Source organism: Ranitomeya variabilis, chromosome 1 (assembly GCF_051348905.1).
Source record: "Ranitomeya variabilis isolate aRanVar5 chromosome 1, aRanVar5.hap1, whole genome shotgun sequence".
In the NCBI taxonomy this organism is placed as follows: Eukaryota; Metazoa; Chordata; class Amphibia; order Anura; family Dendrobatidae; genus Ranitomeya; species Ranitomeya variabilis.
The window spans coordinates 886,734,603-886,760,614 of NC_135232.1; the positions used below are offsets into that span (position 1 = coordinate 886,734,603).

At 41.7% G+C, this 26,012-nt stretch overlaps 1 protein-coding gene across 5 annotated transcripts in view; it reads left to right on the plus strand.

Annotated features, from left to right (window-relative positions):
- The window catches only part of NPNT (nephronectin), a 94,362-nt gene that overhangs the window by 19,583 nt on the left and 48,767 nt on the right, over positions 1-26,012 (plus strand). For 3 of the 5 annotated variants that reach the window (XM_077278331.1, XM_077278356.1, XM_077278347.1), the window contains exons 2-4: positions 744-844; positions 14,038-14,091; positions 25,908-26,000. In XM_077278331.1, the coding sequence (XP_077134446.1) occupies positions 744-844; positions 14,038-14,091; positions 25,908-26,000 (248 nt within the window). The remainder of the gene's footprint in view (positions 1-743; positions 845-14,037; positions 14,092-25,907; positions 26,001-26,012) is intronic. The other 2 variants (XM_077278338.1, XM_077278363.1) reach the window with 1 other exon arrangement.

Consider the following 26,012-nt stretch of genomic DNA (forward strand, 5'->3'; position numbering starts at 1 on the left):
ATGTTTCAAAAATTGTGCTGATCTAAAGTCAACATGTTAGAAATATAATTTATTAACTAAGTTGTGTGACACCACTCTCTGGTTTAAGGGCCAAAATGTCATAATTTTTAAAATTTTTGGAAAATGTATGTTTTTTTCCACAAAGAAACACAAGACATATCAAACAAATGTTATCACTATCATGATATACAATGTCACGAGAAAACATTCTCAGAATCAGTGTAAAATTTGGCCTGGTCATGATGGTGAAAACAGGCTTGGGGGTGAAGGGGTTAATAGCTATATGTTGCGTTATTTAGAGAACACACCAAACTTACACTGTTGTACAAGTTGTACATGCAGGCCGTTCTGTAGAAAGCATGATATAGAGAAGGACACACTGAGCAGAATTCTATATACATTTGCAGGAAATGATTCATTATAACTTGTATTTTATTTATTGAAATCCCTGGCGTTTGTATACATGTGAGTCCAGTGAACGATCCTCTCTTTGCACATTCACACAGGGAAGACTGTCAGTCACTATTAGCACTGCCCAATGGACTCATATACATACAAACATCATGGATTTTTGAAGAATAAAATACAAGTTTTGCTGGAACTTTTTAATCAAAAATGTACATCAATCTGATTAGCTCTGCAATATTCTGCCTGCAGATCAAGTTTCAATATGACAAGTTCCAATTAACTAAGGTTTTGGTTGCAATGAATCCAAAATAAAGATGACATCTGTCTTTCCACAGGTGGCCAACACAGGTTGCCTCTTCTACAGGACTCTGCCGGTATGGTAACAGGATTGATTGCTGCTGGGGATGGGCACGACAGTCGTGGGGGCAATGTCAACGTGAGTATTAAAATGGCTGGGGCTTTTGCAATTTAGAAGGGGCTTCTACAGATCTAATCTTAGCTTCCATATGTCATAGCAGGGCTTAATTCTGGGGGCTTATGCACTTGTACTCTTAATATGGTGACTCTCATTGACCCATATTTATCCACTGGAAATGCTTTATCAGTCATTTATAGCAGAAAACATCCACACTACTGACTCTGAAATGATGAATTAACAAGACTTTTCCCATTAATGTGCCTTCATATTGTAGTTCTGGCTTTTTGTATAAGGGACTGCCTACTGAGCTTAAACCTGTAAGTACGTGCACGGGGTCCTTTTCTCAGGCTAAAGGACCACTAGACTTAAGATACATGCTGATCTAAGAATAATATTCACAACCACATGGCATATTTAATCTGAGCAGTTATTATATACTTTTTTTTTTTTATAAGGCAGCATGTATCCTATGGTAAGTGGTAGCCTTAGTTGCCAATGGGAATGTAGTGTTCAGTATACTTCTGTAGTGTAGGATGCTGCCTAGTCTTTTGCAACAAACTCAAGGGTTTTGTAGGCCTGTGTCACATGGGTGCAAGACGCACCCTGTATATTTACAGTGTAGGACTCACTAGTTATTCACCTGGTACCCTTGTATTAGCCAGCTAGAGAGTATAAGATGTTATGTGACATGGAACCAACATCCATACAACCTATACTGTAGGCATAGCCGGCATTTGTACACTGCTTTCAGTGCCTTTTTTGGCAAAGGCCTTTTTTGATCTTTGACCTAACATGGATTCTTAGAATTGCGAGATGTGTTCCTGTTTCTTTATAGCAGCTTGACAAGATATAAAAATGTAGAAATATCGAATGACATCCCTGGAAAGGAGTCCAGAGTCGGGAGACAAGTACAGTTTATCACTATGTTCACATCTGTATCATAGTTTCTATGTAAAATAAAACTACAATGAAATGCCTGATTCATCACATACAAGACGCTGGCCTTACTCAAAGGAACTCCATCGATAATAGACCATAAGGTGCACCCAATTTTGCCAGGAAAAATAGCCATACATGAAACGTCATTTTTCTTGTCAAAAACAAGGAAGTGTGCCATGTGAATGCAACCTAAAGTGTGCGTAGACTGACACCCATAAATCTGTATTCACTTCAGTGGTCTTTTTGTGTAGAGTCTAGTGGTCAGGTGGCCCACCAGTGAAGAGTTCACTTTTATTATTGTTGAAATGCCAATCTGAGATACAGCCAGATGTGACTCATTGCACGAAAAACTTTCCTATTGACCTACATTAATTGCTATATTAAAGGGAACCTATCATGTTATTCATTCTGCCTGAACCACAAGCAGCATGAATCAGCGCAAACATAGGGAGAGATCTGTTAGTCAACTGGAGCAGGGTGGGGAGAAGCTGGCTTGGGAACAATATGGGACTAGTCAGAGACACTTAGTCCCCCATCAACTTTTCAACTATGTTTACTCTGAAATGGTAGAGTGTGTCAGTGTAAAGCATACCAAGAAACAATCACGCAGCTTGTGTCTGGTTCATGCTGCCTGTGATTCTTGCGTTTTGGTCATTTCCTAGTTCTCATCCTCTTCTTCTGTGTAAAAGTACATTGAGGTCTATTTTATGCCCAGAGCAGCTGTTGGCATCTTTGCCCCTGAACTGTTTCCGTTTTGGTTGTGTTTGTTATAGCTGGTAGCAACACGCCACCAGTTCTAGACATAATAATAAAACAGCTGTCAAAACGGTCTATGACTGTTGGATTTTGTCTGCCAAAATTAGAGACGTGTACGGTATTCACCCTGTAAAGCGTACATTCAGAGAGAAGACAGCCATTACCTGCAGTCATAATGTGATAAAAGCAGAAAATAAAGTACTGAGGGAACCAGAACGACACTGCATTTTATTACCTGACCCAAATAAATGGAGAATGTATGACATTCTGGTGCTGACCTATAATACACCACTAATAAAACACATGGTGTAATATAACCTACTGACTCCAGTCATTCGAGGACTCTTCCTCCACTAAAAAGGCATGATGACAATATGGTGACCTATTTTTGCCCAGCTCATTTCAGGATGAGATCAACGCAGTTTTAATTGGTGGTGTGAGATCCTGCCCAGCAGGGGACATGTTATGTGACCACCGTAGTTTTCATCATAGGATCTTTTAATAAAGTGTATGCTTTCAGTTACTACTCTCTCTACGACAGGCCCATAAATGTCTAGGATATGTTTGACCAAATATTAGTCCATACTTAACATTGGATTGGAATATTTCAGAGAGCTAAAAACATCTTTTAAAGGGGCATCTAAAAGAAGCTTTAGTATACATTTATAGTAAATGTATGTAAGTATAGGGTAGGGCTTCAAGCATCAGCATTGGGCAATCAAATATTTATCTAAACCTGCTCAATTCAAGATCTAAAAACATAAACTGAGACATTCTTGACTAAAAAGTATCTCGGAGATTAGGAATCCAGCTGACACGATACATGACATAGCAAGCTTACATTGGAGGAGGAGGAGGGCTGTCATACTTCCCCATCCTGGCGATGTACGCAGGCACCTGTCTGGACTCTTTACTAACCATGGAGAAATAATGAATGGAAACACTTTCTTCAGCCAAACTCTGCAGATACAACTTTGCCAAATGCAGTTTCACAATTTACCTTTCAGTTTGACGTATACAAAGGAGAAATGCCGGCACTCCACTCCATCACCGTATACAGTACAGCACACATTATATTTCACATAGCACTCGCAATGAAAGCTCTTCAATGTTGAGCAATGGCAAAAGATTAAACTAAATTACAGTATCAGCTTGTGCATTCACACTTCTCGGTGTGGCTGCGATAATCCATGTACGTTTAATGGAACGTTTTGTGACCCCAATAAATATTGTGATTCTGGTATTCAGTCAACTTTATGCTATACAGAGTGACACTGTGCAAACTAGTAGCTTAGAGTGTCCTGAGTCCTAAGTCAAGGGGTTCTTGATCAAAATATTTTTATTTTTCTGCTGGAAAACACTGCCTCACGAAGACAATCTTTTTGGTGCCTTTGTCATGCTGCATGTCCCTAGCAACCAGTCTGTCTTATGACTTAAGTATTAAAATCGAGACGGAATTTCCACTTGTTGCCAGTTAAACTGATGGGTAGAAACAAATACTAAGGATTTTTTTCCCAATGGAATGGTCACATTCTTCAGCATCTTGTACCTCCTGGTGTCACCTGAAAGCAGCCTAAATTTTATTATTTAAATCTATGGCTGTATAAAGGAAAGCAGAGTATTTGGACCTCTGTCGGGTTCTGTTCACAATGTTTTTCTGCACTACATCCAGGGCTTACGTCTCAGTCCCTGTGAAATTTGATTCAGATGAAACCCCCGACAGAGGCATAGACTATATAACAGGAGTTCAAATGAACTCAGTTTCTGCTTTTTTCTGTAAGTGTCCATAGTCAACTACTTTTGTTGCCCATCTGAAAAGATAGACACTTTCAGAAAAAAATCTGATTATTTTAACTTCTTTCGTATCACATGACCCCATCAAGGGATCCATCAAAATCACATTTTTCAGGGACTCAGGCGTAACTCCCGGCATAGTGCATAAATGCATTGTGAATGTAGCCCAACAGAAAGAAAGAACAATTCAACCTAATATATGTGTATCATAGATACTCTAGATGGATAGATATCGATAGAATAGATATTTTCTCAAAAATAAGATAGGGTCTTATATTATTTTTTCTGAAAGATGGGTTAGACCTTATTTTCAGGGCATGTATTTTTTTTTTTTTTTGAACAAGCAATCCACATTTATTCTTGATAAAAAAAATCATCATTTATTCAAATATAATCCTGTCATCATGCACTCACAATGCACATACAAATGTATATATACACACATACACACACTGCACACACACGGATCTACAAACACACTGCACATATGTACACATGTACGATATATACACACGCAAACATGTACAACCCCTGGCAAAAATTATGGAATCACCGGCCTTGGAGGATGTTCATTCGGTTGTTTAATTTTGTAGAAAAAAAGCAGATCACAGACATGGCACAAAACTAAAGTCATTTCAAATGGCAACTTTCTGGCTTTAAGAAACACTAAAAGAAATCAAGAACAAAAATGTGGTAGTCAGTAATGGTTACTTTTTTTAACCAAGCATAGGGGAAAAATGTATGGAATCACTCAATTATGAGGGGAAACAAATATGGAATCATGAAAAACAAACAAAAAAACACTCCAAAACATCACTAGTATTTTGTTACACCACCTCTGGATTTTATAACAGCTTGCAGTCTCTGAGGCATGGACTTAGGCTACGTTCACATTTGCGTTGTGCGCCGCAGCGTCGGCGCCGCAGCGCACAACGCAAACAAAAACGCAGCAAAACGCATGCACAACGCTGCGTTTTGCGCCGCATGCGTTGTTTTTTTCATTGAATTTGGACGCAGCAAAAATGCAACTTGCTGCGTCCTCTGCGCCCCGACGCGGGCGCCGCAGCGACGCATGCGGCGCAAAACGCAAGTGCGCCGCATGTCCATGCGCCCCCATGTTAAATATAGGGGCGCATGACGCATGCGGCGCCGCTGCGGCGCCCGACGCTGCGGCGCTGGCCGCAAATGTGAACGTAGCCTTAATGAGTGTCAAACAGGACTCTTCAGCAATCTGGCTCCAACTTTCTCTGATTGCTGTTGCCAGATCAGCTTTGCAGGTTGAAGCCTTGTCATGGACCATTTTCTTCAACTTCCACCAAAGATTTTCAATTTGATTGAGATCTGGACTACTTTCACAGTTTTTGCTCTATGGCAGGATGCATTATCATCTTGAAAAATAATTTCATCATCCCCAAACATCCTTTTAATTGATGGAATAAGAAAAGTGTCCAAAATATCAACATAAACTTGTGCATTTATTGAAGATGTAATGACATCCATCTCCTCAGTGCCTTTACCTGACATGCAGCCCAATATCATCAATGACTGTGGAAATTTGCATGTTCTCTTCAGGCAGTCATCTTTATAAATCTCATTGGAACGGCACCAAACAAAAGTTCCAGCATCATCAACTTGCCCAATGCAGATTTGTGATTCATCACTGAATATGACTTTCATCCAGTCATCCACAGTCCACGATTGCTTTTCCTTAGCACATTGTAACCTTGTTTTTTTCTGTTTAGGTGTTAATGATGGCTTTCGTTTAGCTTTTCTGTATGTAAATCCCATTTCCTTTAGGTGGTTTCTTACAGTTCGGTCACAGACGTTTACTCCAGTTTCCACCCATTTGTTGCTCATTGGTTTTGTTGTGCATTTCCTGTTTTGGAGACATACTGCTTTAAGTTTCCGGTCTTGACCCTTTGATGTCTTCCTTGGTCTAACAGTATGTTTGCCTTTAACAACCTTCCCATGTTGTTTGTACTAATGATCAGATCTAATTTGATGCAGGTGTTAGTTTTGGGAATGAAAATTTACAGGGTGATTCATAATTGAGTGACTCCATAATTTTTACCCTATGCTTGGTTAAAAAAAATAACCATTACTGACTACCACATTTTTGTTCCTGATTTCTTTTCTTAAATCCAGAAAGTTGCCATTTGAAATGACTTTAGCTTTGTGCCATGTCTGTGATCTGCTTTTTTTCTACAAAATTGAACAACTGAATGAACATCCTCCAAGGCCGGTGATTACATAATTTTTGCCAGGGGTTGTATATACAAGCACATATGTACACATGTATATAAACACAGACATTGCACATATGGTACATAGCAGCCTGTCCCATCTTCAATTCCGCTAGACTCCCACAGATAAAGGACCTTTTTTTACTTTTTGAGATTCTCGTATTTCTTTTCTAAGAAAGAGGGCACCACCTAATAAATCCCCCAGTCTCTGCTAGTCTATATTATGGACTCACAGTGCTCACATTTACCAATTTTTGGCATTTACACTCCAGTTTCCGGCAGCTCCACCAAAATAGGCCATGCTGGAGGAGGGACAGGGTGTGGCTACACCCACTCATCAAATTCTTCAAAACTGGTGACCTTTTTTTTTACTCTAGAAGTGTTATACCAGTCACTGACTGGCATAACATTTCTGGTAAGGCACATGGAAGCACACATTACTGAGAAGACATGCCAAATTCATTAAGTGGCATGCGTCTCGTTATGAATTCAGTGGATCTTATTGCTGCACACCCCTCATTATGAATGGTGTACAATATTGCATACTTAATGAATCGGGGCCGTAGGCTCTCTGTGTGCTGCCATGTGGTTCATCTGTGTTCTAGGAGATCATATCATGTACAACATGTCACAGTGTATATTTTCACTGATTCGGTATAAATCTGGGAGAAACAAACTGTATAAAACAAAATAAAAAAATAAAAGAAATGTAAGTATAAAATTAATACAGTTCGTTACAAGGGTTTTCTCTTAGACAACTTTACATTGATTAATAAGCTGTGGATATGTTACGACCATTTCACTATTTATTTTGCTTGTCACCTAAAAACATTGATAACTAAGAAGGAGCAAAAACGAATTTGACAACTCAATGTCCCTGATTTTTTAAACAGATTGTTCTAGAATTCTGGAGTAAAACTGTTGCAAATATCCCAAAATGTTTGCATAAAACGTAGTTGTGCAAAAGAGTTCTGACTTTTGCAATTTTTATGCCAACTTTACCAACTTTTTAAAACGTGGGCAGAGCTTAGCAGAAGGTTGTATGTCACAACCCGACAAAATCATTGTGACTGGTGGACATTTCTGTCTCTAGTGCACCGCAGCTGACACGTCAAATCCATGAAGAGGTGCATGCCTTATACTCAGTTTAGCGCCTCTTAGCCAGCGGATTCTACATCAAAACTGATGTACAAAATGTTAGTATTGATGAAATGGCCCCAAAATGTATCATTTAAAGTGATTATACTTTGTATTTTAGATACAGTGGCATGCAAAAGTTTGCGCACCCCTGGTCAAAATTACTGCTCTTGTAAGTTGAAGTTGAAATGATATCTAAAAGGCCTAAGGTTAAATATGACACCTTTCCTTTGTATTTTAGGCCAAAAAAAAAAAAATGTCTTTTTTTACATTTTAAAAATTACAAAAAGGAAAATGTGCCGATGCAAAAGTTTGAGCAACCTTGGAGGGTTGTGTGCTCAGATAACTTTGACCAAGGGTTCAGGCCTTAATTAGCCTGTTAGGGTTATGGTTTGTTCACTATCATCGTTAGGAAGGTCAGGTGATGCAAATTTCCCAGATTTATAAAATCACAGCATCCTCTAACCTTGTGCCAAAAAACAGCAGCCATGGGTTCTTCTGAGCAGCTGCCTAGCACTCTGACAATGAAAATTGTGGAGGAGCTGAAGGTTTTACAATGGCTCTCACAGTCCTCTGATTTGAACATAGTTGAAAATCTGTGGTTAGAGCTCAACATAGCAGTGCATGAATGATTACCCAGGAATCTCTCAGAATTGGAAACCTTTTTCAAGGAAGAATGGATGATTCCTCAAGCAAGAATTAAGAAGACTGTTGGCTGGCTACAAAAAGCGTTTACAAGCTGTGATAATTTCAAAAGGGAGTTCCACTAGGTACTAACCATGCAGAATGTCCAAACTTTTGCATTGCCCATTCTCCGTTTTGTAATTCTTAAAATGTAAAACATGAATATATACATCAAATATATATATATATATATATATATATATATATATATATATATATATATATATATACAGTGGGGCAAAAAAGTATTTAGTCAGTCAGCAATAGTGCAAGTTCCACCACTTAAAAAGATGAGAGGCGTCTGTAATTTACATCATAGGTAGACCTCAACTATGGGAGACAAACTGAGAAAAAAAAATCCTGAAAATCACATTGTCTGTTTTTTTATCATTTTATTTGCATATTATGGTGGAAAATAAGTATTTGGTCAGAAACAAAATTTCATCTCAATACTTTGTAATATATCCTTTGTTGGCAATGACAGAGGTCAAACGTTTTCTGTAAGTCTTCACAAGGTTGCCACACACTGTTGTTGGTATGTTGGCCCATTCCTCCATGCAGATCTCCTCTAGAGCAGTGATGTTTTTGGCTTTTCGCTTGGCAACACGGACTTTCAACTGCCTCCAAAGGTTTTCTATAGGGTTGAGATCTGGAGACTGGCTAGGCCACTCCAGGACCTTGAAATGCTTCTTACGAAGCCACTCCTTCGTTGCCCTGGCGGTGTGCTTTGGATCATTGTCATGTTGAAAGACCCAGCCACGTTTCATCTTCAATGCCCTTGCTGATGGAAGGAGGTTTGCACTCAAAATCTCACGATACATGGCCCCATTCATTCTTTCATGTACCCGGATCAGTCGTCCTGGCCCCTTTGCAGAGAAACAGCCCCAAAGCATGATGTTTCCACCACCATGCTTTACAGTAGGTATGGTGTTTGATGGATGCAACTCAGTATTCTTTTTCCTCCAAACACGACAAGTTGTGTTTCTACCAAACAGTTCCAGTTTGGTTTCATCAGACCATAGGACATTCTCCCAAAACTCCTCTGGATCATCCAAATGCTCTCTAGCAAACTTCAGACGGGCCCGGACATGTACTGGCTTAAGCAGTGGGACACGTCTGGCACTGCAGGATCTGAGTCCATGGTGGCGTAGTGTGTTACTTATGGTAGGCCTTGTTACATTGGTCCCAGCTCTCTGCAGTTCATTCACTAGGTCCCCCCGTGTGGTTCTGGGATTTTTGCTCACCGTTCTTGTGATCATTCTGACCCCACGGGGTGGGATTTTGCGTGGAGCCCCAGATCGAGGGAGATTATCAGTGGTCTTGAATGTCTTCCATTTTCTAATTATTGCTCCCACTGTTGATTTCTTCACTCCAAGCTGGTTGGCTATTGCAGATTCAGTCTTCCCAGCCTGGTGCAGGGCTACAATTTTGTTTCTGGTGTCCTTTGACAGCTCTTTGGTCTTCACCATAGTGGTGTTTGGAGTCAGACTGTTTGAGGGTGTGCACAGGTGTCTTTTTATACTGATAACAAGTTTAAACAGGTGCCATTACTACAGGTAATGAGTGGAGGAAAGAGGAGACTCTTAAAGAAGAAGTTACAGGTCTGTGAGAGCCAGAAATCTTGATTGTTTGTTTCTGACCAAATACTTATTTTCCACCATAATATGCAAATAAAATGATAAAAAAACAGACAATGTGATTTTCAGGATTTTTTTTTCTCAGTTTGTCTCCCATAGTTGAGGTCTACCTATGATGTAAATTACAGACGCCTCTCATCTTTTTAAGTGGTGGAACTTGCACTATTGCTGACTGACTAAATACTTTTTTGCCCCACTGTACATATATATATATATATATATATATATATATATATATATATATATATATTTATATTTTGCCTCAAATACAAAGGAAATGTGTCATCTTTAACTTTAGGCTTTTTAGAGATCATTTTGTCTTCAGCTTGCTTAGCTGTTTAAAATAACAGAAATTTTGACCAGGGGTGTCCAAACTTTTACATACCACTGTATTAAGCCAAATTTAGACATCCTTGAAACACAGCCATAGAATGGACTATGACATACAGACCGGTTGCAGGTCTCATTGCCCGCTCTCAACAGTCTCATAGACATACTTGGTTCACGAGACCAACAGCCAGCCGAGGTCTAGTCTATCACGGTCCGTATTTGGACCATGTTACATGGATGTCTGAATTTGGTCTCAATAATCTTGTATTTATGCCTGTCCAGAATTGCCTGCACATTTTCATGGCTAGTGAGGTAATTCCTAGAAATGGAGATGGTTCTTTGCTCTAGGACTAGTGTATGCAGCCACCTTCTCTAGTTGGGTTTCCATATGTCAGTGTCTAGCCGATGGTTTTATGCCAGAGCAGGACACAATTGATGACAAAGCTATGTTAGTTGCATCAAAATATGCTGTAAGCGATACCGGAGGCGGAAGCAATATCTATGAGATTGGTTGTGTCCTAACTCCTAATAGGCACACGAAGCTTTATCTTGTATGTTATATCCTCATATTGTTTATTTGTCATTTATGAACCCTAATAACCTCTGAGTGCTATGCCTTATGTTCAGGACTATGTTGAAAGCTCCTAGTGTTGGATCCTGTACGTTTAGATACAAGTGTATGCAAAGAACGATGCACAAAAATTATTGTTGGCAGGAGCATGATGACTAAATCAAGCTATGTGTGATTCAAGAGCACCGCTTGTGTAAGCCTGCCGAAAGCACAGTCACATGTCACACAGTATAGGCCAGTACATCACAGTGACCCAAAAGCACAGAAGGTGTGTGGGCCCGTTACGTGGGGCCTCGATCGCTGCATGTCGCTGCTGACAACTGCTTCTCCATGTAATATTAGTAAAATGCTTGTGCTGCTGCTTTGAAATGCATTATACATGCCATGCACCTTTTCTTTCACAGGCACTTTCATGCTTTCACTATCTTTGGTACTATACTAAACCCAATGGCATAGCACTGCTTGCAATAAGTTCTACCAACGCAATGGAATCAGTAAGCGCTGTACTTGTATTTGCTGCTCCTCTGTGTTATTAATGACTGTCTACTGGGAAGATGTAACCAAAGGGGAAAAGGACAATGGCTGGTGTTAGGATGTCCTGCGCACTATTCCAGGATTTATAGATTTATACATCAGAGGGACGGAAGGATCATGAGGTTTACAGTACATCCCCAGGTCAGTATAAGGCATGCAGACAGCATTTCATCCTGCAACGTGGACTCTATGAAATGGATGAAGGTGCTCACTTGTTCTCCAGGGAGAGAGTTTGTACAATCCAGAATTGCCACTTTGAAAAACATGCATAAAAATATTTTTGGTGATATCTTGTGGATCGGTGGGGGTCCGTTCACTAGAATTGTGCTACTCTGAATTTCATCTAAAAAATTGCACTAGTGACAGCATTTATGGGTTCTGAAAAGGTTTTGGAATGAAAATTAAAATAATGGGCCTGCTACACAAATCTTAAAGGGGTAGGCTACAAGTCTGCAGTTACTCTATGTGACTGCAGACTTATGAATCCTCACATCGCACGCACTGTTCACTGTGAGGATTCTATGGTTCCAGGAGTGGGGGTCATATTACTATGCGATTTTCATACTTCCAGCCAAATTCCGATTAGACTGTGTCCGTCGTCAAGCGAGGCCATTCGCAACTAGTGGGCACGTGATTGAATGTTTGCAAACAATATATACGGTAGTTTGCAAACATTCAACGGTCACAAGGCACAGTTTGTTTTAAGAGTCTCCCTATTGCTCTGGTGTCTGTTATTGTCTGCTGTTATTGCAACGCTGCAGCCAACCAGTGGCTCTGAGTGGCTTATACAGTCTGCTACAGCAGAGCCACCGAGCTAACTCTTTGTATGCAGTAACCAAGATTTACAGTGTGATTAGCATATTACTAAACCGTGCTTCTTCACTATTGAAATTTACTCCATCCTCATGAAGACGGGTCATGGCGATGCTAACCCCGATGCATACTTCTCTTCGAGAGACTTGAATTGAATTGTCTTTAATGGCTTTTATGAATTATGTAACTGCATGTTTTAGTGTTAACCGTCTGGCATTGAACAGGGCAGTGATAATACACAATGCTAATGATACATAGCAGGGTCAATGTCATCGTGCCTGGTGGTACACTTCGTCAAAAATAAGGACACTGTCACACAAATCATGGTTTCTTGTAAAGGATGGACAGAGTTTTCTACCTTTATAAAAGTGGACTCCAATTTATTCCCATAATGTAAAATGACAAAGCCAGATAATACTCACCCTCCCTCGCTCCAGCACCGGCCCTTTGCCGTTGCCCTGATCTCTCCATTTTCGTGGTAGCAGTGAGGTCACGTTGATGGCTCACATCAACACTGCAGCAAATCACTGAGCTAAGCAGCTCCATCGAAAGAGGTGGCATTCCCCCATGAACCTTCCTCACAGCCCTGTGAGCCTTCTCCTACCTGCGGTGCATCTTCTGATTAGAAGAATTGGCACAACATCACGCGTGCGTCACTCCATAATGTTAATGTTGCACCAAACCTACTAATCAGAAAAGACGCCAGGGATGCTGACTGGTAGGACAAGCTTCCCAGGGCTGTGGTCCAGCGGCCACGGCCTACTGATGTGGCTACTGGAACAGGTACCTGCAAGTCTAGAATATCAATAAAAAGCTGGAAGGAAAGTAAAAGCGCAATAGGGTCTTATCTGGGTATTAAGAGATACCTCTAATCAGATTTTACTCACCAGATAGAGCCCAAACACAGGCTCATAGAAATATTAGATGCTGCAGATCCAGCGGTCTCCTGGTGACCAGCCAGAGAAAAAAAATAATGGGATAAAAAGGTGGATTAATTCTGCGCTGCTTGAAAGATAGAATTCCAAATGGATATTCAGATGAAAAAGTGGCTTTATTCAACGCGTTTCGGAGTACTATGACTCCTTCATAAAAGTATATTTCCTGGTGAAGGAGTCATATTACTCCGAAACACGTTGAATAAAGCCACTTTTTCATCTGAATATCCATTTGGACTTCTATCTTTCAAGCAGCGCGGAGTTAATCCACCTTTTTATCCCCTTTTTTTTTCTTTTACTCAAGTCTAGAATATAACATTCCCGGGGTATTTACGCCAGCTAACATGCAGATAGGTTATTTTTATAGATGTCCTTGTCTCTGAAAGTTGCTCTTGGAGTGTAAGCGCACATATATATATAAATATTTGAGTATATAAAAATATACTAATAAAGGGTATATATTTCTACATATGTATATGGAGTAGAATAAAGGGCATGTTCTTTGCTGCCTTCAGACTCTCCAACTGTCCTCTGCCATTCCGGCTCTTTTCTTATGACAGCAGTGCTATGCCATGTATGGTACCATGCTACTAACCGGTTTTACCTTTCAGCATGCATTGTGCATTACAATAACCATCTTGTTTTGTGCTATTACTTTAATTTTAAACCTGTCCCAGATTTTTTTTTCTTCTTGCAGACTTTCTCTGAAAGTTGAATGTGTATAAGGCTGCCGGAATGTAGCATGTTGATTAAGACCCAAGTCCATCCTATCCAAAAGGAACAAAAAAAACCTAAAAATAAAGATCTACAATTCCTTTTTTGGACATTTGTTTTGCAGCTTTCTACTACGTCTTAAGGCAGAGAATAGCCAGCGTAAGGTGCCGTACACAAGGTTAGCTAAACATATTTCTTACCAATCATTTTGGCAGAATACAATGTGTGTCTGGGGAGGACAGACTCTAGATTAATACTAAATATACTCATCTTCAATGCTTCTCACTGATCAGTATAATGACTAAGTTGTGAATATCACCGACATGTTTTCTTCACACGCACATATGTCACCAGATACACAGGAGATTAGTCCTAAAATGTGGCTGAGAATGGGTCACTGCATGTTGCGTGGTTTGTATCACCTTGCATCGTCTTCTCTTTTATTATTTTGTGAATTTGGCATGTATTATTTGATATGTGCATGCAGGTGTCTGATAATATTTCCTGTCTCTTGGAGCAAGTATGCTGTGTTTTATTGTGCCCTAAGGACACTGTACAATATATCGATCACCCAAAATAGCTGGAATTCCAGTGTGTCACGCGTCAGCTGTATTCTCACGTCACACAGTGGGCTGGAGCACTAAGTGAGAGTAAAGGTCTCCTCTGCTGTACTGTTATCAGTAACCAGATGATAACTCTCAGGGCATACTGCCATCGTTTTATTGGCATTTGTTATAATGTGGAAGAATGTTGGTCCAATGTCACGGCATAGAGCACTGGATAGGGACTGTCTGAAATTAGAATACTATGTTTGTTGGTGTTTTCTGAAATTGCACAAATCTTAAGGCGCCCGTACACATTAGACTTAAGGCATCTGTACCTGCCCATATAGTCATGATCGTCCGACAGTCTTTTGTTTATGTGGACACCTTAACTCTACCATGATAGATGATGTCAGAGAAGAGAAGTAATCGGCCTGCTGAATTTTAACGGCCGATCCTTTTGTTCTCTGGGCGATAAGCTGCTGCCAGAAGAGTGTGGCAGCGGCTTTCTTAGAGAACACAGGAATCTAAGCCAAGCATTCATGTATATGGGGGAGTCAGTGAAGATAGCTGTCAGCCAAGCGATCGTACAGCTGACAGCTATCTAATGTGTCTGAGGCATTCACCCTTTTGGATGTGTGTTATATTACAGCTTAGCTACATGTCCATTGGACTCCTATTTGTGCACAAGAATAACTCTACTCTGAGGTCTGATATCAGTGTGGCTCTCAGCATTCTGCAAATGTGTGGTGATATATTGATTTAGTAGCGGCAATTCATTGACAAATTGGTATTGAGAACAGGTCCCTGATTGCTACACTGATAATAAGCCGTTGGTAGGCAGCCTTGATTAATTTTGAAGTGGCCTATAGACATAAAGGCTTTCAGGCTATGCAATCAGACGCCAGAATCTATGGATAGCTCAGGGACTGTTATTGATGATAGCAGTAATGTGCAGAAGTTTCATTGCCAAGCTTCTCTTCACATCAGTAATGGCACTTGGGCACTTGCTTCCATCAATTGAACCAAACTGTCATTGGCAAATTGTGTTCTTATTTTTCGCCATGCTAATTTGCCATACATGTGGCTGGTGTCCAGTCATACTGTACTTGTGTAAAAGAGAACATTCAGATCCAATTGGTTAATTATAACATATACATTTCCCCTAAATCCACTAGAAGGCCTCAGATGACTTTGCAGACCACAGAACTCATGATTGTGGCCAATCATGCACAATGCGTGATGAGTGATGGAACTTGTACAGATAAAAAAGTGCTAATCCTCGTCCATCATTCTGTTTATGATCTGAATAATCCACCTTATCAAATCTCATTCTACTTCACAGAGAAAAACATGTGTTCCCGCACAAAAATAGTCCTTTAGATTCCTCTTTGTCTTAGTTTCTTTGTAATACTGCCAGCAGAACCGGACTGATGACAGCTGACTATGGCTCTTGTCGCTCTACACTGTGAATGGCAAGCAAGTGACCCTGTCCTATCTGTCCCAGATATGCTGGAATGTCACATCTAGCTTTTACGCTGACATAACCTATTTCCAGGATGAAATCATTTATCTGTCTCCGTAAAGATAAAATACTTTTTTTTTTTAATTAAAGAAAGAAATTCTTATCTTGGCATCATTTTGGCTAATGAATGTTAAAGACACCTGTCTTAAAATATGGTGTATGGCATATGTTCAAAGTGCAAATACCAGATTGACAGCTCCGTTCCAAAAGCTTGATGCTACTATCGTGCGAAGGTGAATTAATTTTCTACAATGTAAAACATAAAAACTGTCCTATGTCTGAGAAAGCCGCTTGGGTGAATGGTAAAACATCTTCAAGATTTCTAAAACAAGTCTATAACATTCTTTTAGATGCTAGCAGATGCATAAGAAGGCACAGTGGAATTTCGAAACAGTTTTCTGTCCAAGTAGTAGACATTTGATCACAATGAGATGACAGAAGGAACCTCCTCCCTCTGTAAAACACTTAAGATGATATGGTCACTATTGACTGCATCATCTAAGGGGTTAAACTGCTGGGGTCAATCATCAAATTTTGGGATAAAAATAGAAAAAAAAAACCTAAGAAGATAAAAGAGTGTTAAAGAGCGCACGTTCACTTTTAGGATTCATTCCTGGCACTGGCTACAATAAACCTGACTACTTGAGTCTAAAGTCTATGACTGGCATGCTCTTTGATGTTACAGTGAGTAGGGTGCCAAAAATTTCAGTTTACGCCTGTTGTTTTAGAGACTGGAATTGAGCCACATGGGCTATATTTAGGACATTGTGCTGTTTGATGGAAATTAGTTGTATACATTTCTCCTGAAGACTTTCAGAAATACTGTTATGACATTGAGGCTGTTCTATAAAATGGCTTAGTAAATATCATAGGAGAAAATCTAAACAGTTATTTTAGAAAGGCTCTGTTCACATCATGTTAACGTCTTTCTTTTGAGATATTCATTGGATACATTTCCTGACATGTACATCCAGCAGCAGGCTGCAGTGTATAACACTCTATGGGCATCCAGTAGCATATGTTCGCTCGTAGGCTTCCATTGTAAAAAACATACACAGCAGTAAAGCAAAGGAGAGAGATATAGCAAAGCATGCCTACCTAATGTGTTCCATTGGCATTTGTTGGGTGAGTGAAGATCTATGGACACCTTTTGGCATATGTGTCATGAGCAGGGCCGGTTTTAGGCAAAATGGGGCCCTAGGCAAAATTTTAAAATGGGGCCTCAAATTTAACATATCGCATATCACACAGAAGCATTTCTGTTGTATTTACGTGCGCTGTGTTCAGGCCACTAAACGAGTGTGATCGACAGTATTGAAGTCGTTCGACGCTTGTTTCCCAGCCTCTTTACACCAACTGAGAAAGAATCGGAACAGAACAACCACTATTAGATCAATCTGTCCCCATACAGTATCATGGTATCAGCAGCACATCTACAGTTTACACCGGCGATGTGCTGCTGAGAACAATGATTTCTGTTCAGGCATAAACAATCCAGTCACTTGATGAATATGCAGCATTTTGCTTATTTAGTATAATACACTGCATAGTCCTCCATATAATATAATGTGCCCCATAGTTCTCCATATAGTATAATACACTCCCCATAGTCCTCCATATGGTATAATACACTCCCTTTATAGTATAATACACTCCCCATAGTCCTCCATATAGTATAATACACTTCCTATAGTCCTCCATATATTAAAATACACTCCTCAGTCCTCCATATAGTATAATACACTTCCCACAGTCCTCCATATAGTATTATACACTTCCCATAGTCCTCCATATAGTATTATACACTTCCCATAGTCCTCCATATAGTATAATACACTCCTCGTAGTCCTCAATATATTAAAATACAATGCTCAGTCCTCCTTATAGTATAATACATTCCTCATATTGCTCCATATAGTATAATGTACTGCCATAGTCATCCATGTAGTACAATTCACTTCCCATAGTATAATGCACCCCATAGTTCTTCATATGGTATAATGTATTCCCCATAGTCTACAGTATAATGCAGCCCACATATAGTATAATGCAGCCACTCCACAGAGTATAATGCATCCACCCCACAGAATATAATGTAGCCCCCTGAGTATAATGCAGCCCCGCCATACAATATCATGTAACCCCCATAGAATATAATGCAGCCCCCTCATATAGTATAATGCAGCCACTCCACAGAGTATAATTTAGCCCCCTCAGAGTATAATGCAGCCCCACCATACAATATAATGTAACCCCCATAGAATATAATGCAGTCCCCCTCATAGTATAATGCAGCCCCTTCATAGAATACAATGTAGCCCTCATATAGTATAATGAAGCCCCCCATACAATATAATCTAGCCCCCCATAGAATATAATGCAGCCCCCCATAGAATATAATGTATCCCCATAGAATATAATACAGCCGACCTCCCCATAGAATATAATGTACCCCCATAGAATATATTACAGCCCACCTCTCCATAGAATATAATGTACCCCCCATAGAATATAATACAGCCCACCTCCCCATGGAATATAATGTACCCCCATAGAATATAATACAGCCCCCCATAGAATACAGCCCACCTCCCCATAGAATATGATGTACCCCCCACAGAATATAATACAGTCCCCCACAGAATATAATGTAGCCCCATAGAATATAATACAGCCCCCCCTTAGAATATAATGTACCCCCATAGAACATAATACAGCCCCCCGAGAATGGCCCCACAGTCCAGTACTCACTGGTCTAGTAAAAAAAAGCAAAAAAACAACACAATCCTCACCTCTCCTCATGCCCCGCGCTGCTCCTGGCTCGCCTCCAGTCTCCGGTCTCAGATGCTGCACTGCCCGGACCCGGCACACAGCAGGTGCATGATGAAGTGACGTCATTGCGCACCCGCAGTGTCAGAGGCAGAGGGGAATGATGGGAGAGGGAGCGTCAGCTGACACTCTCTCCTCCATCATTGCTTTGAACTGTAACGGCGTCATAGACGCTGGTATAGTTCAATGCGGTAGCGGCAGCGGGGAGAGTCGGCGCGAGCCGCAGGCGTGCCCCACCGACCCACGGGCCGCATAGTGGCTGCGTGATGTGCTGCTATTAGCGGCACGCCACTGACTGGGGGAGCGGGGGCCATAGGCAGCTGCCTGGTCTGCCTGGCACTAAGCTGGCCCTGGTCATGAGCTTTCCTAAAGCATCCTTATCTTTAAGCACCACTCCAGTGTATGTTTTTATTTTAGCATGGTCCATGATCTCAAACTTATCAGCCACTGTATCCATCTGTTCTCAGTCAGTCTCCAGCAGTTTGTGACTTGCCAGATTGCTCCAGTGTTTGCTGGGCGATCGAGAAGTTCCAACTCAATGTAAATTTATGAGAGTCAGTACAAGGCCAGAAGGAGGCGCAAATAAACTTACATTGAGAGCTTGTGACCTTTACTTCTGACTTACATTCAGTCAGAAGTTGCAGTCAGAAGATGGGGGCACGAAGCCAGAGCGGCACCAGAAACAAATGAAGATGGCTGCTGGTGAGCATAATACTACGATCAGGGACCTTGTGTTAGTGTAACTTTGCATGAGGCGGTAGATGTGGGCGAGGTACTCATCTCTTACACCCTGGGACATTACACGAAAGTATACTGGTTAGGTTTGTACACTTGTGTTATAGGGTGCTAAGCCTTTGCTGACCGCATGCTACCGATGATTTTGGTTTGCCAGGACCAGATGGTGAGAACTTTAATGAGGGAGACCACCAGTCAAAAATAAACTTTTTACTGAATGAAAATTTGACGGGGATTATATACACAAGATAGTGGGTAAACTACTTAATGAACGTTTCCTTCGCAATATGGAGCATTTTTGTACACAGTTTCTATTCTTTTCTCCTAACTCATCTGGTTTCCACTAGTTCACTTGCCTTCACCAAAGCCCAACTCAGTACTACAGGCCAGTTAGTGAGAGGCCTGTTCTCAACCAGTGGTTCTCCATCTTTTTTCCCCTCAAGAGAACTAGCCCATATTGCTGGTACTTAGCTTCTTTGCTACTGATGCCTTAGGCTATGTGCACACTTTGCGGATTCTGCTGCGGATTTTTCCGCAGCGGATTTGATGAAATCCACAGTGCAAAAAGTACTGCGGATTTATCACGGTTTTTTGTGCGGTTTCCACTGCGGTTTTAGACACCTGCGGGTTTTTAACATGGAGCAGGTGCCAAACCGCTGCGGATTCCGCACAAGAATTGACATGCTGCGGAATGAAAACCACTGCGTTTCCGCGCATTTTTTTCCGCAGCATGTGCACAGCGTTTTTTGTTTTCCATAGGTTAACATTGTACTGTACACCACATGGAAAACTGCTGCCCATCCGCAGCGTCCAAAAACACTGCGGATCCGCAGCAAAAACCGCAAAGTGTGCACATAGCCTTAGGGTATGTGCACACGCTGCGGATTTTGCTGCGGATCCGCAGCGGATTTAACGCTGCGGATCCGCAGCAGTTTTCCCAAAGTTTACAGTACCATGTAAACCTATGGGAAAAAAAAACCGCTGTGCACATGCTGCGGAAAATTCCGCGCGGAAACGCAGCGGATTATTTTCCGCAGCATGTCAATTCTTTCTGCGGATTCCGCAGTGGTTTTCAACCAGCACCAATAGGAAAGTGCAGTTGAAAACCCGCAGAGGAATCCGCAGAAGAAACCGCAAGAAAATCCGCAGTGAAAACCGCAGTGGTTTTGCACTGCGGATTTTCCAAATCCGCTGCGGAAAAATCCGCAGCAGAATCCGCAATGTGGGCACATACCCTTGAAACTCCCGCCGGGGCACTCTCTTCATTATCAGTCCCAATCATTATTTTTAACTATCCCTGCTGTTGGACAGAACACAATAATAACACTATCCTGCTCCATATATTCTCCCATCCTGGCTCCATATGTCTCCATCCTGAACCCCATATTTTCTCCCATCCTGGCCCTATATGTCTCGATCCTTCCTCCATATGTTCTCCCATTCTGGTTCATTGTGCCTTCATCCTGCCCCCACGTTCTCCCATCCTGCCCCCATATATCTCCATCCTGAACCCCATATGTTTTCTCATCCTGGCACCATATGTCTTCATCCTGCCCCCATATGTTCTCCCACCCTGGCCCCATGTCTCTTCATCCTGCCCCCATATATTCTCCCATCCGAGCTCCATATGTCTCCATCCTGAACCCCATATGTTCTCCCTTCCTGGCCACATATGTCTCCATCCTGCCTCCATATGTTCTCCCATTATGGCCCAATGTGTCTTCGTCCTGCCCCCATATGTTCTCCCATCCTTACCCCATTTGTCTCCACCCTGAACCCCATATGTTCTCCCATCCTGGCCCCATATGTCTTCATCCTGCCCCCATATGTTATCCCATCCTGGTCCCATGTCTCTTCATCCTGCCCTAATATATTCTACCATCCTGGCTCCATATGTTTCCATCCTGAATCAGGTATGTTCTCCCATCCTGGCCCCATATGCCTCCATCCTGAACCCCATATGTTATCCCATCCTGGCCTTATGTTTCTTCATCCTGCACCCATATATTCTCCCATCCTGGCTCCATATATCTCCATCCTGAACTCCATATGTTCTCCCATGCTGGCCCCATATATCTCCATCCTGCCCCACATGTTCTCCCATCCGGGCCCCATGTGTCTTCATCCTGCCCCCATATGTTCTCCCACCCTGGCCCCATGTCTCTTCATCCTGCCCCCATATATTCTCCCATCCTGGCATCATATGCCTCCATCCTGAACCTCATATGTTCTCCCATCCTGGCCCCACATGTCTCCATCCTGCCTCCATATGTTCTCTCATTCTGGCCCAATGTGTCTTCATCCTGCCCCCATATGTTCTCCCATCCTGGCGCCATATGTTCTCCCTTCCTGGCCACATATGTCTCCATCCTGCCTCCATATGTTCTCCCATCCTGGCCACATATGTCTCCATCCTGCCGCCATATGTTCTCCCATCCTGCCCCCATATTGTTTCTCAGCCTGGCCCCATATGATCTCTCATTCTGCCCCATATGATCTCCCATCTTGTCCCCATATGTCTCCATCCTACCCCCATATGATTTAACATCCTGGCACCATATGATCTCCTATCCTGCCCCCATGTGATCTCCTATTCTGCCCCCATATGTTCTCCCATCCTGGTCCCATGTGTCTCCATCCAGCCCCAATATGATCTCCCATCATGGCCCATATGATGTCAACTGCCGGCCTATGATTGGCTTGCAGCTATTAACTATTAACATGCAGGAAGCCGGTGGCTTCCTTCACGACAATAGATTTCAACTGAATGTTTGTCTGGTTACCGAATTGACTGAATCCTGCCCCTGGGGCCCAGTGAGCAGAGGCAAAAAGAGGACGGGCCCGATCCGGGCCCCCCTCCTTGCTTCTACTCTCCAGCCCCCATACACTAGTAAGGGCAGTAATGCCCTGATGGCGGCTCTGGAAATAATTACTGAACATGTGAACATAGCCCATTGTGTTAGGAGATTATGATATCTTAATTCTTCTGACACTTGTAAAATGAGATTATTCATTGAAATTAATTAGTCTTGTGTCATCTTGTAGTAAAGGAATAGAAGGCAGTGTTTTAATCATAGGTTGGCACTACAGATGAGCAAATTGATTCAGAGGACGCAGGCCTAGAGGCAATGTGAGTATTCTGTGGATGCTAGACAGGAGCCCTGGGATAACTGTTGCTTATGTTGCTAATGCAGGATGATGTGCTGCCAACAACTATGATTTTGTAGCAAGCAGGCTTAAAAATGTCACCCAACAAAGGAGCATTTTGCTTATCCGTTGGGTGATTGGCAGCTGATTTACACAGACTCATTATCAGGAAATGAGCATCCCTGGGAAACACCTCCTACCTTTTGATATTTGCGGCTCCTCTTATGATTAGCTGGCATGGCACAACGTCATTGTGTGGCATGATCAAAAGAGGAGCTGCGGATGCTAGAAGGCAGGAGGAGGTTCTCGGGCTCTCACGGAATAGGGACTTTGAACTTGGGTACTGCAAATTTCCTCACTCAACTATAATATAGTAGATGTCATGCCTACTGATTTGCTCCACTGTCTTCCCTTTAATTTGGTCCTAGTTCTTAAGACCTGACATTAGGAACTAGGAGACGTGTACTGATCTGGGGAACTATGCACACTATGAATATTTTCTGGTGAAATGCTTATAGACTTAGTATAAAATACCAGTTGTTGTAAATAAAACGTACAACAAATATATAGTATACAAAAGCTACAGCGTTTGTTAAAGGGAAATTAAAGTCTGCCCTGAACACGTACCAGTAAGCCCTTCTGAGTCATGAGATCTATTACTGTTGGGCAAAGTTTCCATTTACAGAAAAGATAATGTTTGCTTTTAGCTGTAATAATAACTTATACAAAGACAGGAGGGAACTCTGGGACTTTTGAGTGTTGTATTTTTTCTTAAAGATACACATGTGGATTTCTGAGCATTTGGTAGAAGTGATAGTAGAAATGATAACTGGAAAAAAGTATTGATCTATGATAACAGTAAACTAATGGGAAGCTAAAGCAAGAATTGTGAGAGGTTTACTAGGGCTATATTACAGTGTGCTTATGTAAAGTTGCCACGAGCGGTAGTCATGGCTGAGTTGCTGTACGGTTATGCTCTTTACAGAAAAACAGTGTCGCAGTCCTAGTGTGTTGTCAAGTGTGGGGTGCATCACAATCACTTGGAGGCCGCAGGCCTCCGCTATCTCCAGGCCTCCATCTTCCGGGATTGCCGCACACAACTCAGGGGACTCTAAGTTCATTGCAACAAGCAACTGTTTTCTAGTCAGTTCAAGTGGCAATGTGTAGAATAGGGCACACCACTTTATGTTCCCTACTTTCTTAGCACAACACATCTTCAGCCCTACCATTCATTCCTCTTTGAGCATCCCTCCATCCACTGGCTCTGTTAGCCCCAAGGATCTACCTTCCCTTTCCGCAGTGCACCCGGGATCAAATACTTTCTGTCCCCATCCATATTCCCTTCTACACCAAAGGACATGATGTGCCCGGCAGCAGAAAAGTCTGTTCGGGATTTTACTATGGCGTCCCACTGCCTTGAATGGTAGACACATGCTGACCCTAGCAGCCCACTGGATTTGAACTTGGACTTGTTACTACACTTCTCTAACTCACTATCAGGAAGTGCCCACCTTTTATTAAAGCTAGTTCCCACCCAGAAGGCTAAGTATGTCCTATCCTAGACTAAACCACTTAACCATGTGAATCGCACTAATGCGATCCCAAAGCTAATCATATCCTTACCCTGCACTATGCACTACTCACATTATACATTAACACTTACATGCTGTACCCTTCCATAACACATTATATAAGACGCACATCACTATTCACATTACATGTAAAACCACATAACACTGTTGTTGCCTTCAGGGGTTGGAGCGCAGCAGAGCAGTCCATCATTATTCCCCTTGTAAGTAAGTTAGGTACTAAAACTACATGGTTTCATTAAGGGTTTGTCTCCAGGAGTGCACTGCTCCCCAGCCTCCATTCCTGCATGCTGCCATGGTCCAGTATTCAAAGCTGAAATCAAATGCAGTTTTCCCTCTGTAGGGTCAGCAAAGCTCAAAGGGCCAGTGGAGCTTACAGGAATGGGCTCCTTTACACAGGCTGATCGCTGACATTGAACATCAGTCGATCAGCTACCTGTTTGCCAATCAGCGGTCGTTCAGTAGCCTGTTGACTGTTGTTGGTCTCGGCAGCACAGGTCCTGTTGGTTATACAGGATGATGTGCTGCCCACAACTATGATTTTTAAGCAAGCAGGCTTAAAAATAATGTTGCCCAACAAAGGAGCGTTTTGCTAATCTGTTGGGTGATCGGCAGCTGGTTTACACTGTCTGATTGAAGTGAAACGAGCATACCTATTTGTGCTCATTCACGAGCCAATGTAAGTGTACCTTAAGTCTACACAGGACAAATGTAGATGTGATTGCAATGCAAATTCAACACTGAATCTGCAGAAAAATTTGTAGTTTTTGTTTGTGGATTTGATTTTGTGGATTTTTGTAAAACTAAAGCAAAAACCATGCAGTTGTGTGACGATGCTGCTAAATTACAAAATAAAAATGTAACGTGAACTCAGCCTTAATTCATGCACACGTTACACGTTATGGCTTGTTATAAGCTTGTCATGTTACATGTAGCGTTTTTTTGCTCCCGACGGTCTGCCACAGCACGGCGCAACCGTCGCACGACGGTTGCGACGTGTGTCATTGCGTCGCAAATGCGTCGCTAATGTTAGTCAATGCAGAAAAAACGCATCCTGCAAGCACTTTTGCAGGATGCGTTTTTTCGGCAAAACGACGCATTGCGACGTAATGCAGTTAACGCCAGTGTGAAAGTAGCCTTAATGCTTTATATTGGGATGTGTTGTCAGAGGGGAAGAGTTTTATGATTAGTGAGCACATATTGTTTTGTTCATATATCTCTACTCTTTATGAAGACGTGAAGCATACCTCATATCACACCTGTACAGATGTGATCCTCGTACTATTGATACATTGATAAGCTACACTTACACATTTTCATTCTCCTTTTCCATTCCAATCCTTGTCACCATGAGCATTCCAAATCTGAGGGGAATGTCAACTTGGTTCTCTAAATGCAATGTTTCAGTCCAAGCATTATCTTTTTTTTGTAATAAAAAATGCAGTCCTAAAAAAAAAGAAAAAAACATACAGCTCTTTATAACATCATTTGCTATTAACCCTTAGTGTTATTGATTCTGAGTCTTTCAGGCCGTCTTCAGTAATAAATTAAAATTTGGAGAACTAGAATAATGAAATATACATCAGGGACCGATCAATGTTAATCTTTTCTATCTCTGTTTCTGTAGCCGTTTGCCAACCAGGATGTAAACATGGGGAGTGTATAGGCCCCAATAAGTGCAAATGTCACCCGGGATACACTGGAAAAACTTGCAATCAAGGTACGTGGGCTC